This window comes from Amphiprion ocellaris, chromosome 8 (assembly GCF_022539595.1).
Source record: "Amphiprion ocellaris isolate individual 3 ecotype Okinawa chromosome 8, ASM2253959v1, whole genome shotgun sequence".
Lineage (NCBI taxonomy): Eukaryota > Metazoa > Chordata > Actinopteri > Pomacentridae > Amphiprion > Amphiprion ocellaris.
The window spans coordinates 35,377,860-35,395,672 of record NC_072773.1 but is presented as its reverse complement, the minus strand read 5'-3'; the positions used below and the strand labels follow the sequence as shown (position 1 = coordinate 35,395,672).

Below are 17,813 nucleotides of genomic sequence, written 5' to 3'. Positions count from 1 at the left end.
TTGGTATTGGCCCTGAAAAACTCATGGATTAACATGAATATGAACATGTATAGATATATTTTTAACCACTTTCTCTAAGGAAACATTACATTTAGAGAACTCTTCTGGGATCTCCTAGCAGAAAATGGCTAAACTCTCGCTTTGATTTATCATGTGAAAACAGTCATTTCTTAGTCATTCCACATGACGATTCCGCCTCCATGCTTTACAACTCACATACTTTGTAATGTCATGAAATCTTACATTGCATAGCGATAATAATAATAATGATGTAATGTTTCTGCACCCACTGACCTCTGGCTCTCTGTCACCAGCAATGCTCACAGCTGCACATGTGGTTTGAGCAACAGTATGTAGCGAGAGCCAAAGAAAGACTAATCCAGTGCCCAGTGTAAAACTAAAACCTGTCAAATGGCGTGCCTCAGTAATGAGCTTTTCCAGACTCGACACCATCAACAAGATTTAAGGGCTCCATTCCAAGCAGGACGTCAAGTACAAAATGTGGGAGGCGGATGGGAGTGTTTAATACTCAAATACCTACATCAGTGTCGGCTGTGTACGAGCACATCCGCACTCCCACTGATCCTTGTCCGTAAACACTGAACATCATTGGTTCAGGCCGAGAACATAGCCTCCTGTGCCCTTTTCCAGGAGCTGTGTAGCAATTTCAATCTCACAAACACTTTGAAACACCTTCACAGCTCCCTTGACTGGTCCATCTGAGCTGACGGAAGCCGTTTGACACATGAGCTTTACAGAATCACTGATCTGAGTTCCTGCTCTATTTGTCAGCTCCTAATCAGTCAGAGTGGGATGTGAACAAGAAGAAATCTGACCTAAGACCAGTATATATGTCTGAGAATGCTCCGAGGCAAAGCAATGCCTCTGCAGAGCTATGCAGTAATTCTACTCGTACATACCTGCTCCCAAAATACCACCAATATCACCACTGCTAACCCTTCCAGCGATGGAAAATTGACACACTGTCCTGGAAGCAGAGCACTGCATTATTTCTTTATTATTATAACAATCTTTGGACATCCCATTAGGATGACAATTGATATTAAATTCAACAATCAAATCAAGGCCGTCATTGAAAACCATCAACATTTACGGCATCTCCACGGCGCTCTGCAGCACTCTGTAATGATCACACATAGAGCACGACATCGATCCCGCAGGAAGGGAACAGAGGACAGGAATAGGTAAAAGTCGCATCATTTCAATCCACAGAGGAAATGTCATTTCATCATTGTTGCTGCCACAGCCCATCGTCTGACTGCACCTCATTGTGAATAATTGCTGACAAAATCTTAGGAAGCCCCACAGCGGATCCCCCTCCTCCTCCTCCTCCTCTTCCCTCAGTCACCGTCACATCACATCATTCAAAAACCACTGGGGGGGCTCCGTGCCTGACGAGTGCACACTTTCCTCTCCTCCTATCTCGGCCTATTAAGAGCCATTCTCTGGGGCTACAGAACAGACTATCAGCTTCCACTGTGCAGATTTCTACACCACAGTCTAACCCATGCAGCGTGATTGCAGTACAGCCGTGCATACATTCAACTACTCAACACTTCCATTTTACTTCCTTTATGATCACTGGATCAGCAGCAACAGTAGAGCTCCCAATGGTTATCGCCCACATTATGTAGGGATCGTGCTTGCTCTAATACAGGGGGGTCAAACATGCGGCCCGCGGGCCAAAACCGGCCCGCCAGAGGGTCCAATCCGGCCCGTGGGACGACTTTGCAAAGTGTAAAAATTACAGAGAAGACATTAACTGCAGATTGTAAATTTGTAAAACTATAAATTTAAAATAATTTCTAAACCATGCCAAGCTTTTTTTGGTCATAAAGTAAAATATTATATTGCTCGTCGTTGTTCTGTCAGTTTGTGTCTCATTTTTGTAATATTTCGTCTTGTTTTTGTTGTTTTTTTGTAAGATTTTTGTCGTTTGTCTCATGTTGTTGTCGTTTTGTGGTTCCTTTTTGTCTCACCTGTGTTTTTTGTCTTATTTTTGTCATTTTGTGTTTTGTTTTATTCGTTGTTCTGTGCATCGCTTGTGTCGTTTTGTGTATTTTTGTCTAACTTGTGTCGTCTACTTTTCTGTTGTTTTGTTTCTCGTTTTTGCCATTTTGTGTCTCATTTTTGTAATATATGTTATGTGAATAATAAACTGAGGCATAATATTGCTGAAATTGAACTTATTTGTCTTAAGTAATTTCAGGTTGTTAATAATGTTTTCTAAAAGGATAATTCCTTAAATGTGAATATTTTCAGAATGTACTTTTTTGCACTAAAGCAAAGAAAAAAATGGAGTTGTGGTTATTTATAGGTTATTATGTTATGACTTTGCTGGTCTGGCCCACTTGAGATCAGATTGGGCTGAATGTGGAACCTGAACTAAGGTGAGTTTGCCCCCCCCCGCTCTAATGTGCCTCAGCTGGGCCTTGTGGCACACATGTAAAATGAAGGCCATCTAGAAGCAGCATAAAAACAACGATGCCCACCACCCATGATCTCCAACTAATGAAGAGTTCCATCATATTAATGAGAATTTGAATCATTATTCACAGTAGTCTATCCACATGGTGCACTATCCATTACACTGGTCTGTTGCCCTCATGGAGTGTAAGAATATTCAAAAGTGACATTTATGTTGTCACCCTCTGCCTCCACAGTTTGGAAGACACAACTAAGCAGTCCGTGGCATGTGAATATGTGCAATGTCACCGATTACCGAGTGCACTTGCTCTGACCATCTGCCGCTGTGTGTGAGAGTGCTGTTAGCGCTACTTTTCAGGAAATGCAGTCTGAAGGACAGAGGGCAACATAAATTTACATATCCGAGAGCTGCTCAAACTCATTAATGCATATCAGGACCGGCCCAAAACATCAAATATACATTATAAGGTCTGACCTAGCCAAATGTAGCAAAGGGCATCAAATTGTGTATTCAAGCAGGGAATAAATAATATCTATGTACAGAAGTGGGTGGATAAGTTCATTAGTAAAAGAAATTTAATGTTAAGCAAAACCACTGCAAGGGTGTCAAGGCCTGTTTGTAGTTAATGACAGTCTAGAAAACACTTTCTTAAATAACTTATGACTGTATAGAGGTGTGTGTGTGTGTGTGTGTGACGTAAGAGACAGCACATCATGTAATTTATATATATACAACACGGTAATCAATCTACTTCACAAGGTTCTCTGACTCAGTTGATGAATGCGTGTAAATGTTAATGAATGACCTTTAAGCATATGGCAACAGACCAGCATCATTAACATGCTTTACAGTCATGTAATTACTTGCTTAAACCACATGTTCAGGCTTCCAGCTTATTATTTATACCAGCAGGAATCATTCACCCTCTATCGGGTGGTGATTCTCTTTAAACTCTGCAAAGTTGCTGCACTTGATGCCACAGGAAGAGTGAAGTGAAGTCTGCCAGAGGCAATCGTGGCATATCCAATTTCTGTTGCACTTTTGAGGACTGCTCTGATGAGTAACCATCTGTTGGGTAACTTTGTCAAATAAATGACTATAAAACGTGCCATAAACACGAAACCTGAGGAGGACTATCATTTTTCCTCACACAAGTCATTAAGTTTCTCATTGCCGTAGTCGGAGAGGGATTCAAAAGCCATCTCCATCGACAAAAACACTAATGAGATTTGGTGCCATTTTCACAGTTTGAGGTAACTCATTGCGGGCTTTTATGACTGCATTACCCTGTTACAGCTTCCCTGCTTTTGTTTCTTTGTTTTTACCACACAGAGCCGGTGCTCTAAACCGAGTGCCTCTTTGACTGACAGCGGCTTAACACCTATCCCTCTTTATCAAATCAATGAAAGGGAGAGTGAAAGGATACGGAGGTAATGGCATGTTGCAAAATGTCAAGTTTTCTAGACATTGTCTGAGGAGACAAAAGACAGCAGGAAATGCAATTCATGGAAAACCTATAATCTATGTGAGGACATTCTACCCTCGAGTGGCTCTGTAGGGATTTTTGACTGAACCACAACTTAACAATGAAATGACATTTCTACCCTGTGCTTGATGTAGCAAAGGCAGTGATCAAATGCTCAGAGCTTGGCCATCAAAATGTAAACAACTTTCTCTGGATAAAGCGTAAAAAACAGAACATATACGGCATGGTTTCCAAAAACATTTCCTTATATTCTTGATATTTCAGCTATTGTAGTATTGTGTCATGCACACACAGCTCCAGTAACTCCTTAAAATGTTAAAAAATAAGTGAAGATTAAGTGAATCATTGTAATTTATTCAACCCAATATATTTCGAGGCCTACTGATCTGTATTTAGCGTAATTTGACTAAGCGCTCAAATCACACCCTTAACAAGACAGCAGTGCCATTTGAAGCAACTCTGGAAGAAATGGAAGCCAAAGACCCATTTTTGCATACATTAACTGAAGAGGGTAGGACATTATGTGAAAGCCTGTTAACATTTTCAAATGGCCAAGACAAACAAGTGTCCCAAAGATACAAATCTTGTTTTTATTCCATATATTTATTCCATTAATCAACTGTGAAGAGTTGTGCCTTGCGGAACGGCAAGAGCTGTTTTTTTTTTTTTTTTTTTTTTTTAAGAACTGACTTTGAATTTCAATTTATAGACACTATTTAGCACATAGATAAGCACAGATGGAACGACATGTTAAAGCAACTCGTTGATTTGCTGCGTTTTCTATGTGCAGCATGAATTCAGTGTCAGCCTGAATATTCGTTTGAATGTAAGAGCAAGATTTATGAGTGCGTGTCACATGTGTCCACGCTGCACACAGGGAGAATACAAATGTCCAAGCTCTCCTTCTCGATGTTAATGAAGCATTTACTGTGCAAGAAGCGACTCTGTGGCGCAGCGGCAACTGAATGTTAACGCTATATGCAAGATGACAGCAGGAGCCCCGCTGAGCGGAGAGGATCCGCACTCACATGGAACATTTGTAATCACACACCAAAAGTAATTTCACTGAAAATGTGGTGCTACCTTGGGAAGATGTGATACCAGAGAAGTCAGGATAAAGAACCGGCATCGTATGCATTTTAGGTATTGCAGCTCGCTAAAAAAATCTCTTTAAAATCTTGTCCTGATGAATTTTGGGGCATCACAATGCTGTATAACCTAGAGACTGCAGGTGACACCAGTCTGAGAGAAAACTGGGTCATTCCACCTGCTTTAAGGGACTTATGTAATACACATATAAGGTTAAATGTAAGTTAAACCAATTTATGAGCACCAAATCCCAAACACCGCTCGTCTAAAGCACAATTATCTTTTTCATTCCAATTTGAGCACTGACTAATAGTTTTAAAAGCATGAACAGTCCTGTTATGTCTGGGTTTCTCTTCTCTTCACCTTTAAAGGAGCAACTACTTTTTAAGCAAATAGCCATCTGATATGCTTAATCCTGTTTAATGTCAGTGACCAAGGAGACTTTTCGTGAGCGGAATTACAGAACACCACGTACTGTATCTGTAGTCACAGTAGCATTTTAATATGCACAGTTTGTCTGTGCATTAATGATGTACGGAGACAACAAATCCTCTGCTGAACGATACAAAAGACTGACCTACTCTTGATTTCCTGGCCTCCTTAAAGATTTATACGTTTGGGTATTTTTAATCATCATGCAGATCAAATATATGATTAACTCAAATGATTGCCCCCTGACACCATCTAAAACTTTCTGATGAGCTTCAGATAGAAAAGTTTGTCTTCTGCGTTGGGGCAGTGATGCAGTCGATAATCTTGTGAATGCTTGACCAGCCATGCTCAGCTCAGATCCCCTCACCGTCTACAGCAGGAATTGATGAGTCACTGAATACAGTATGAGTGACCTTTGAATGATAAATAAATAAACTCAATCACAAGAGGACGTCGGAATATAATCAGCAACAAAAAATAACAAAAAAAAATTGCAATAATAACAGCTAAAGTGTTTCTTTATGGCATTTTTTGTGCAAACTTGCAATTATGATAAATCAGCAGCATGAAGTCTAAAATTTCTTGACAATTCCTTTGGGATTTTAGCCCTACTATTGACTATGTTTATGTTCACATTAAAGATATATTAACTTTCAACTGTGTAGAGTACAAAGATAAAACCAACCAGTTGGATAAGCCAACAGTTTGAGGAATTACTAATTTGCTTCTGTTCTGTGATGGTTGAGCCACATTTAATCAAAGCTACTTCGTTGTGTAGTTGTCTTTTGATTATACACACAAACTGTGGCTGTAAATAGTCTTTTTTTCCACCTGTATCCAGCTCTATGAAAAAGTTCTAAAAAGATCTTAGATTAAAAGAGAATATAAAAGTTCCAGACATCTACAACTATTGTTTACTAAAAACTTTATAGAGTAAAATGAAAGATATCTCAAACATACCTTTAGTAAAGGTCAACAAAGAAATAAAACAGAATGAACAGTGGAGCTGACTTTCATTCTGCCTGTGATATTACAGCGTGTGACATTCTCTCCAATACACAATGAGAAAAATGAAAATGGCATGAATCACAGCTACAGGCAGAAGTTTTGGGTCAGTTTTATGGCTGCTCAGCATTTTCCTATTTAAGCAGCCTCACAGCACCACAACAAAGCTAAATGTAGTTCATTTAAGTCCACAGGACTTAAATGAGCTCACGAACCACCGGGAGGAGGAGCTGAGAGGAACGAAGGAGGTGTGTGATGTAAGATGCTTTCAGGGAGATGCGGAGGCTGAACCTTGTATGTGTTTTAGAAACAGCTGTGAGCCTACAATTCTCCACAGAAAAAAAAAAAAGAAAATACATGAAGGACTCCCATTTATTCACAATGTTTGCACTGGCTGGGATGAATGTAACATGCAAATGTAAACCCCCAGGCAGAAGAAATGCAATTAAGGTAAGCTAGCCTGCTAGCAAGGTTAGTGTTGCTGGTAGTGAAGTGCCAGATAGCACCCCCCCCCCACCCCAACACAGCTTCCCTCAGGACTCCCACTCTGCCGGCTGTGCAATGAACCAGCGACCTTACCACACATCTCCCTTCCCAACACAGCCACTGGTGATAAATTACCTAATCCCCCCATCCCCAGCTGTTTCTATTATACACCCTGGGCTTGTAAAGAACAGCTAGGAGGAGAACAGGAGAGAAGGAGGGTTGAGGGAACAGACAGCAAGAGGTGGGTGGTGGGGAGCAAAATAAAAGACTTACTGACACAGACACAATGACAGAGGGAAGATATACAGGCCAAACAAAGGCAGGGACCAGCAACCATAATCTGCAGCATCAAAAGGACATGTGCACATTTCATTTTTGATGTTAGAAAAAGGGGGCACTCAGAACCACTTAGCGCCGTGTTTCAGGATAATTGCACCTGAAAATCCATCATGAGAGCGATCTACAGATAGGTGTCAGCTCCTCATTTCGGAGGCGTTGCAGATATGCTAAGAATGGATATAGTCTGAGAGTCTTTTGGTGATGTTGATGTGAGTTTTTTGCGAGGATGTAGGGTGATTCCGCCGGTGAACATGCACATCTCATGGCATCGCTGCAGCTGAGCCGAGAAGCAGCAACCAGGGACAATGACATCAGTGCTCAAACCCTCCCAGAGGAATGCTTGTTGTCCCTCACGCTGGCAGCACACGCACTGCTATGGAAACAGCAGGAATGTGAACGTGCACCAGGGTTAAAGGGATAATGCAAGGCACACATGCACACGAGAAGAGGGAAATAGCTGAAAAACAAAGCGACGGGGTCAGGCCTTTGTAAACAATGCTGACACATGACCAAAACTGCTCTTGATCAGCGGTGGAAGACAGCCTGTGGTCACATTTTCCCATTTCAAAAAGCACCACAGAGGTCAAGTGAGGACTAATGAGTCACCGTCATGGTAAAAGGGAAGTTAGCCAAGAGTTTTTGAATGTAAGGGAGTCAAAAAAAAACAGCAAGCCTGTTTCTGAGCTTGATCTCTGAAGTGTTTGAGCGAGAGGCAGATCACAGCAGAGTTCTGCCAGAAGCCAAGATGGAACGTATCCTATCACACAGCTCACTGTACCAGCTGACTGCTATGGAAACAGCAAGAGTGTGAGAGTATGCGTGCGGCAGAAGTTGAAAGGACATGGCAACCTATGAGCACACATGCCAGAATAATGTTCCTTCGGCCAAACACGCACATGCATGTACACGGAATCGAAAACTCCCATCTGTTAGCTATCTATATGTCAAACTGAGCATATGAAAGTTAAGAGAAAAGGGGGAAACGAAGCAGCTGCGGCAAACACACAGAAGACAGCGCTTCCACAGACCTGGCAACCATTCAAACAGCTCTCAGTAACCCACGGCAACCCAAAAGCCAGCCCCCTTTCCTCCCTCTTCCTCCTCCTCCAGAGACACGGATCCATTGCCCAGTTAAGGGAGAGCTAAATGAACTAGCACACAGAGTGCCTGGGAGTAAAAAGAGGCTGTAACTTTAGCCACTCTGCCCCGACTGGAGTGCAGCACTACCCCCCTCTTAAAGGTTCAGGAGGTTAATTATTCAACATGAGAGGGGATTTGTGGGAGAACTGAGAGTGGACACAAGCCAGCAGAAACCCCTCACCTCTTTTGTGCAACTCACTCACTGACTTTGAAATATGCACTTATTCCCTATGAGTGGAGTTTTTTTTCTTTTTTCCCCCCCAGCTCACTCTTGGACATCATCCATTACATGCAGAAACACAACGGTGCACCCCTCGGCACACACTGGCAGATCACACACAGCTGCATCAGAGCGTACTCATCCCTTCACCACATGTTTCGCAGCTTCTCAGCACACAGTTTTACTCCACTCTGTCTTACCGTTGTGGTTGTGCTGCAGGGTCTCCAGCATGCTGCTGGAGGAGTCTGTTGCTCCCAGCTCGGCCAGTCTGCGGCTGGTGGCGCTCAGCTCTGACCGCAGGTTGGTCACCTCCTGGCTGGCAGACTGGATGGCCCCATCAATGCGCTGGGCCAGCTGCTTGTTGTCATCCATCATTTTCAGGATTTTTGCCTGAGGAAGAGAGGGGAATCCAGACAAGGTGTCATGCTGACAAGTTGACCATTTCCTGTGAAGGAAGGTGTCCCACAAATAAATTCCTCTTGATTCCCCCTTCTCTGCCTGTTCTTGTTCCCTTTTTTGGGAGAAAGCCAAGTTAAATCCTCAGAGCAGTGTGTCCTTTCCCTTAAAGAGAGGCATCCGGCTCAGGAGGCAAATGTGTTTTTGCTGGAACGAGTGTACGCTTTAGAGATGGTGCATGTGCGGTGTGAGTGTGTCAGTGTGCGAGCATGCCTGTGTGTGCTTCTGAGAGTTCCATAGCAGCATGAGTGTGTCTGTGTGCGTTAGAGAGCCAGCACTGCCCCTGTGAAATGTGCTCCCTGCAGATGACTGTTGAAAGGACACAGAGCATTGAGAGATGACAAGCACCTTTTTAAATGGACGGTACCACTCGCAGAGAAAGTGGAGGGGGGAGCAGGCTAGACCATATAAGCGCACGGAAGTCAGAGATCCCCCCCACCCACCCACCCCACCCGTCCGGCACAGCTGTCTTCAGGAGATATTGCTGCAAGGTTCTGGGATTGTGAGTTTAACTGAACTGACTCACAACAAATTTCTGCAGTCATGTGAAAACAGACTTTAGTGAAACACTGCAGCTTTTTGCTTTTTTTCTTTTTCTCGCGCTTTCTGCGTGCACTGCATGAACCTCCTGCTGAGGACTCATGGACAAAGGGAAGGAAATCATTAGTTTAACAAAGGGGCAGTTGTGGGAAGAAAACAATAATAGTTATGCAGACAAAGCTTTTGTTACAGTATCACAGCGAGGCAAAGAAAGGCATTTTAAAGCTCTACTGTAGCGGCAGGAGAAACATATTTATTCATACATTCAGGTGTACAACTGAAGTGGGTAAATGAATGTTAACCAGAGAAGGTGATCGGAAAATGTTGGATTTTCACCAAAAGTTCCAAACATTTGCTTGTTCCAGCCTCTCAAATGTCATTTTTTGGTGCTGAATGCATAAAACAAGCTGTGACACATTTCAGTTTTTGAGTTTTTCACTGTTTTTGACTAAGAGAACTGCTAAAAATTTACAGATAATGCATATAGTTTATAGATTCAGCTGAACAAATACAAAAGGATCCTAATTAATGTACTAAGAAGTATTGGCAACAAGTAAATAATCATCTCAGGGTTAATATATAATTGCAGGACTTTTTGTAACATAGTTGACATTTTTTGCTGTTTTCAGGCCTATAATCAACATATAACAGCTATAACCAAACACCACATGGCATTTTTACGGAAGGATTCTTATAAATAACATATAAACAACTGAGTAAAATTGAAATTGAAAGTTATTTGTAAAGATATTGTAGTAAACCTGTTGACTACTTTATATTAAATAACTCAGAAAGCCTTGGAGTCTGGCCAGTCTTTTCTTCAGGAGGAAATGACATCATGTGGAGCAGGTCATGTGATCTGGAATTAACACACTTCCTTCAGAGGTGTTTTTGTAACGGGGAACTTAGTTGAAAGTGATTTCTGGGACACAGATAGAATTTGTTATTTTGTGTTATAAAATAATACAAATGACCATAGAAAACACAAAATAACTCAGTGAGACACAAAATTATCAGAAAAAGAGACAAAACGACCACAAACAGACTAATCATGACCAAAAATGACCACAGAGAGATACAAACTGACAAAGAACCACAAAATGACCAAAAAATGCTCAAAAAGACATAAAATGACCACAGAAAAACACAAAATGACTCAATGAGGCACAGATTATCGTATAAAGATGCAAAATGACAACAGACACACAAAATGACCCCAAAACACCTAAAATGACCACAAACAGAATGAAAATGACCAAACAAGAAACAAAATGAGCACAAAGACACATCACAACAAGACACATGACCACAAAAATGCACACAATGACAAAAAATGACACAAAAGGGACTCAGTAAGGCAGATTATTATCATATAAAGACACAAAATGACGAGACACAAAATAACTACACAAAACAGCAAAATGCCAACAAAAGACCTAAAATGCCCACAAAACAGTCTGAAAATGGCCAAAAAAGAAACAAAATGAGCAGAGAAACAAAACAACCACAAAAAGACACTACATGACCACAAACGATTTCTCAGACACAGATACAGTTTGTTGTTCATAAAATTTGATATATTGCCAAAAAAGAAATATCTGTCATGATTATCACAACTAAAAAAGAAGAACACAATCACAACTAATTTTGAATAAGCTCATTTTATTATTGTTTAGCTAATCAGAAGGTGGTAGCTGTTTCCGTCATAAATAATTATGGGATTTGTAAAGACATGATCACAATGAACATAAAAAACACTAGTTTTTTGTTTTTTTTTTTTACTTTTAATGAAAATGTATGCAAGATATGTCCCATGGACTTCAAAAGTTCCTCAATTATATATTGACCCACCATATGAATAGTTTTCATGGTTGCTCAGATTATATCTGATTTTCTTTTTTAAACTCAGTAGTAAGCAAGAGATATTTCAAAATGCTAATTAGCCTATTCCTTCCTCTAAGAAATGCAGATTATGCTCATTCATATTTCCTAACCTAATTTTCCCATTCACATTGGTGAATTCAACCATTTTTCTAAACTACAGGGAGAGTGCCAAACCTAAAAATGACCTGCAAGATGTGCTTCTAACAATGTCACACAAATGTATTCTGGTATCTTAAATCTATCCCTTCCTAAGCCATGTGCCGTCATTCTGTTGTTTTCCCTCCATCTGCTGAGCAAAATGGTAAAAAGGCTACAAATACAGGCAGCAGACGCAGTGACTGCCACCTGCTTACAGATAAGGCTAATCATTCACAGTGAATGAAACATTAATGCTTCTTTCTCCCCGTTTTGCAGCACCACAGAGGGGTATTGTTCAGAGTGTCTGCAGTCGGAGTAAGAAAACTGTTGCTTTTATTGTAGGCGCTGACATTACTTTGAAAATGTCAAACATTTCCCCCTTTAAAAAAAATCATAGAAGAGACAGATGGACATTGGAAGCTTACCGGACAGGAAAGCCTCACAATAAATCAAGAGCAGCTCAATAGTGAGACTGAAGAGCTGACAGGGAATGAACATGTCTGTCAATAGGCATCAGATAGGGACTTACAGGATTACGCTGCCTTTTTCTCATGTTGCTGTGCATTTATTCAAATATATCATCTGATGGTATTTCTGCAGATGAATATGCAAAATTGTCATCTTACATTCATATATTTCGTTTTTTTTGTTTGAACTTCAAGCATATGTGGTCGTGTTGAGGGACAGATTTCTATATTTGTGTTCATCTGAGCTCTTCTCACTGGACAGGCTCTGTTGGATAATGATGATGTCACATATTTCCAGATACCAATCAGAACTGACAATATGAGCATCTGAATGGGAATGAGATGACAGCTGTGGGGCTCATGTTGCCGGGGTGACAACAGCAAGTCCGATCCAATCACACCCACACCGTCCTAATGAAGCAAGAGCTGAGTCAAAACACGCATTAAAATAATAACAAAAAAAGAGATGCAGTGACATAAACAGTGACTGTATTCATTCAGAACTGGATATTTAAGGCTATGCAGAAATACTGAAAGCTGCATTAATCAGCATCATTATGGAAACAAATAAATAAGGCTGAGCAACATGACCAAACTTTTAATTTAAACATTACTTTCTTATTTACACAAAAACTCCACAGGACACCTTCTAATGTGGAATACAGGGAGTTTTTTTAATTTACATTTGTGACTGAATCCTTAAATAAATCAAATCAGGTTTTTGTTGTGATTCTGAAATATCATTTAGTTTTTAATTAAAAACTTGATTCCTTCCCTTAAGGAGTAACGGCGACAGAAGCAGCATTAAAAACCCGAGTAAGATAAAGTTTGTTATCTTATATTTAAAAAATGACTTCCTCGTTCCCATCGCAGGAACAACTGAAGTGAAAACCCGGACATGAGTGGCTGCTGCTGGGGTTTGAACCGACATCGCCACTAGAGGCCTGCTTGTCAGCTTGGTCGCTCATGCTATTGCTGACAGCTTGGGAGTGCAGCCTTTGGATTTAGTGTGTACGCAGTGGGATGGTAAAACATTCTGAAGTGGTGGGAATGGTTTATTGAGTTTCCCATGGATGTTTGCACAGGTCACCTGTTAAGCTAGGCCCAACGTTATTCATACCTGTGTCCAAATTTGATTTTTAATGAATTTTTATTCGACCAATAGATTTATTCGGCCTGGAAAAGATCTAAATAAGCAACAATAGATGGTAGAACATTGTGTTAGAGATGTTAAGGATGCATTTTTATCTATTTTTGCAGGTTACTTTTTTCCTTTTTTAACAAACAATGGAGCGTCTATTATTATTATTCATACCTTTCTCAGTAATCAATGGAAGCCCTTTATTTTGTCACCACATTAACTAAATGATTTCTATAACAGCTTTTTGCACGTATCTGCTGGGATTTAGTTCCACTCCTCTGCTGTGATCATCTCCAGGTCTTTGAGGTTAGAAAAACTTCTTCACCATCACTCTGGTCTTCAGTTCCCTCCACAGAGTCTCGATGGGATCCAGGTCTGGATGGGCCGCTCCAACTTCTTCATATCGTTTTCTGTTAAACATTTCTTGACAACTTTGGCTGAATGTTTTGGATCATCATCTTGCTGAACGGTCTAATGCCCAAGACCAAATCTTTCTTCTAATCTGGCTGCAGAATTGATGATCAAAAGCTTTCCTTTTCGTCCAGGTGAGCTTTTGTGCCTGTCTTGGGGAAGAGGAGTCCTCCTTGGAAGCCGGCCTTGTGCAGTGCTGGCTTGTGATGAGACCAAAATTGCTCAGATTCACCATAATGGCCTTTGTGGTGTTCTGTGGGTTTTTCTTGGCATCTTGTACTGTCATTCTTGCCAGGGCAGGGGTCATTTTGGACTTCCTACCACACCGTTGGAGATTTTTCACAGTGTGGGACTCCTCACAATGACGGCACTTTATTCCTGTTCCATTTTTCTTCTTTTCTGCTTATGCCAATTGGTAAAAACAACATTTTCTGTTATCAAACATTGTTTTTATTACACTTGCTCCATTCTTTGTATCTGTTCCCTTCAGCTGAATGACAGCCTGAGTGCTACAGGACTATATAAAGTTGGATTATGTGTACATTTTATCTTTCTTTGCACCCAGCCTTACCAACACCATTGAGCCAGGGGGGAGCATTTCCTCTCTAACAGCCAAGATGGGTCAGAGCCCGTCCTCCTGTGCTTGTTGGGGGGTGCAGCTACAACAACATTATCAGCAGGAGAGCTGCTACTGTTGTGGCCAGGACTAGCCTCCCTGCCATCAGCTGCAAAGCTTCTATCAGCCTCACTGCAGCAGCCACATTCAGGTTGGGTGTGTCTGAAAAATGCAGATATATTGGGGCTGATTTCTATCTACAGGGTGTCCCTAAAGTCTGGACACATAGGAAATCTCATTATCATTTTTTTTGTTAAATTTAATGCAGGTCATCCAAGGAGGATTCCACTTGGCGAAGGTGGTTAAAAAGTTTAAAGACATGGGCAGCATCATGGACAAACCCTGTTCTGGACGACCAAATGCATCAGCCCAAACTGAAGAATTGGTCATGGATAAAACTCATGCTAGCCCCAAAAAAATCACTCCCCTAACGCTATCTTTCGATATGTCCATCCTTCACGACCACTGAGAAGTACCAGTTCAACTGTGTCAATCTATAATTGAGAGACTTTTGAAGTCCATGGGATATATCTGGCATACATTTTTATTAAAAGTTAAAAAAAAACAAAAACTTTTTTAATGTTCATTAGGATCATGTCTTTACAAATTCCATAATTATTTATTAAGGAAACAATCACTTATTAATAAAAAATGACTGGATATCACTAAAATATAACTAAATAACCGTCTGAATTTAATAACAACCACATTCTAATTAGCTAAACAATAATAAAATGAGCTGATTCAAAAATGGAATTGATTGTGTTTTTTTTTTTTTTTTTTAAGTTTAGATAATCATGACAGATATTTTATGGCAATATACCAAATTTTATGAACAATAAATTGTATCTGTGTCCAAGATATCCCTTTCAACTAATTTACCCATTACGAAAACACCTTTCCAGGAAGTGCGTTAATTCCAGATCACATGACCTGCTCCACATGATGTCATTTCCTCCTGAAGAAAAGACTGGCCAGACTCCAAGGCTTTCTGAGTTATTTCATATAAAGTAGTCAACAGGTTTACTACAATATCTTAGAAATAACTTTCAATTTCAATTTTACTCAACTGTATGTGTAATATTCAGAAGAATCTTTCTGTAAAAATGCCATGTGGTGTTTGGTTGTGTTTGGTTATTTGAATCTAGGCCTGAAAACAGCAAAAAAAATGTCAACTATGATACCTGTCAACCCAACTCTTTCTTATTTTGACAAAGCCTTATTTAATCTGTGGAGGACAAAAAATTACAGCTAATGAGACTTCCTATGTGTCCAGACTTTAGGGACACCCTGTATTTATGTAATTAGCTGGGTGAAGCTTTTCATTAGTTATTGTTAGCTCAGGCAATGTTATGTCCACTTCACCTGCTTCCCCAAATGTTTCCCAACTCACAGAAGTAGTTGAGAAAACTCTGGTGTTGTCATGCATTTTGACACTAACGATCCTAATCATTAGTTGCAAAAATAAGCACTCATAATTAACTCCTCTGCAAACCTGGGCCTGAGAAAACCTGCCTTAGCTCTCCACCGACACCACAACTTAAGGCTGCATTTCTGTGCTGCTATAATCTGACGTTCGGCTGCAAAAGCATGCCCACTCGCTCAGCAGTGCAGCTATGTTATTGTTTCCCAAGGTTATGTGAACCGAGACCCCGACGCTTCCTGCATGTGGTAAGCACAGATCAGCCACCAACACTGCACAGGCTGGGCTAGCGAGCAACTGCTGTGTACTCCCAGAAAATGTTACCATAGCCTCGGGCGCTCTCAGTGTGTGTGTGTGTGTGTGTGTGTAGATGTGTGTGTGTGTGTAGATGTGTGTGTGTGTGTGTGTGTGTGTCAGATATTGAGGTCCACAGTTGTCTCAAATAAAACTCAACTGACTGCCCGCTAGAGTGTGTGAGCAAGGAGATGGGGAACAACACGCTCACATATCGTCCACTCGTTCATCCATCTGCCCAGACACGAGTCATACCTCCCACTCAGTAAGCGAACATCATGTTGTTATTTATAGACGACCCCGCTGCCGCATATGATACATTAGTCAGAGGGGAGTACAGGCACAAACACACACTCATACACTCGTTCTGACACACAAACACTAAGGGCTAATAATCCCAAAGTCACCTGATGCTCATTAATGAAACTCATCTCTTGTCAGGTGTCATAAAAGTCTAGTGGCCCTTTCTGGGTAATTAAAACGTGGCAGCATCTAAGCATGTAAGTGGATTTGTTTGCGTCTATTTATATATCTTTCCATCTACTCTGCTCATCTTCCCTGAGGAGTATGTAGCTGAAGAATATGGAAAAAATCTGTATATGTTGCATGCGGGTGTATGTGTTTGTACTGTTGCCTCATTATGGTAATAGCCCTCTGCATGCATGTAGGTGCAGGTGCATGATGCAGGTTTTCACATGCATCACATGTATTCTACATGAATCCAGAAGGACATAGTAAAAAGTCCAACTTCAAAGAGTGAAATTTGAGATTAATGTCAGAATTTATAGAACATAAGTTTGAATTCTGAGTTCAGAGACAGAATTCTGGGAAACGGGACAGAATTCAGAGAAATAAGGAAAAAAATCTAACTTAAAAGACATAAGGTTCAGATTGAAGTCAAAGTCTAAATCAGGGGTGTCAAATTCATTTTAGTTCAGGGGCCACATTTATCCCAGTCTGATCTCCAGTGGGCTGGACCAGTAAAATCAGAGCATAGTAATCTATGAACAACATCCACTCCACATTTTTCCTTTGTTTAGTGCAAAAATGTACATTCTGAAAATGTTTAAGGAATTATCTTTCTACAAAACATCATGAACAACCTGGCATTTCTTAAGAAAAATTAGTTAAATTTCAGAGATATTATGCCTCAGTTTATCATTTATACATTACAACTTCCTACAAAGACATAAAACATTTAGTCACAGGGATTTGGAATTAAATGGTATAGTATTTTACTTTATGCTCAAAATGACAAAGTCAGAAAAAAAAGGCAAAAAAACAACAAAAACATGACAAAATATTACAAAAATCGGACGCAAAATGACGAAAGAGACACAAAATGACAAAAAATGAGACAAATGACACAAAATAAAGCAAAAAAGAGGTCAACAATTAGACAAAAAAGTTATAAAGTGACAAAAAAATGGACAAACAAAAAAAGAGACAAAAAAATTACACAAACAAGACCAAAAATGACAAAAGCAAGAAACAAAACAATAAAACAGTAGACTAACAACACAAGTGAGACAAAAAAACACAAAACGACAAAACACTGAATAAAGCAAAACAGAAAATGACAAAAACAAAGCAAAAAACACAAGCGAGACAAAAAGGAAACACAAAATGACAAAAACATGAGACAAACAACAAAAGTCAGACAAAAAACAATAAAAACAAGACAAAATATGACAAAAATGAGACATAAAATGACAAAAGAACAATGAACAAACTAGTATCAAAACAACTTGACATGGTCGAAACTATTTTAAATTTACAGTTTTACAAATTTAAAAT

General features: G+C 40.1%; 1 protein-coding gene across 9 annotated transcripts in view; it reads right to left on the bottom strand.

The window, feature by feature from the left end:
* Positions 1 to 17,813, bottom strand: part of kazna (kazrin, periplakin interacting protein a) — a 228,083-nt gene that overhangs the window by 139,865 nt on the left and 70,405 nt on the right. For 8 of the 9 annotated variants that reach the window (XR_004847692.2, XR_004847691.2, XM_023274358.3 and 5 more), the window contains exon 3: positions 8,847 to 9,036. Coding sequence is in view for 7 of the 9 variants with exons in the window: in XM_023274358.3 (XP_023130126.2) it covers positions 8,847 to 9,036 (190 nt within the window). In the remaining 2 variants the exon portion in view is untranslated. Of the gene's footprint in view, positions 1 to 8,846; positions 9,436 to 17,813 lie in introns of those variants that run through there. The other variant, XM_055012810.1, reaches the window with a different exon arrangement.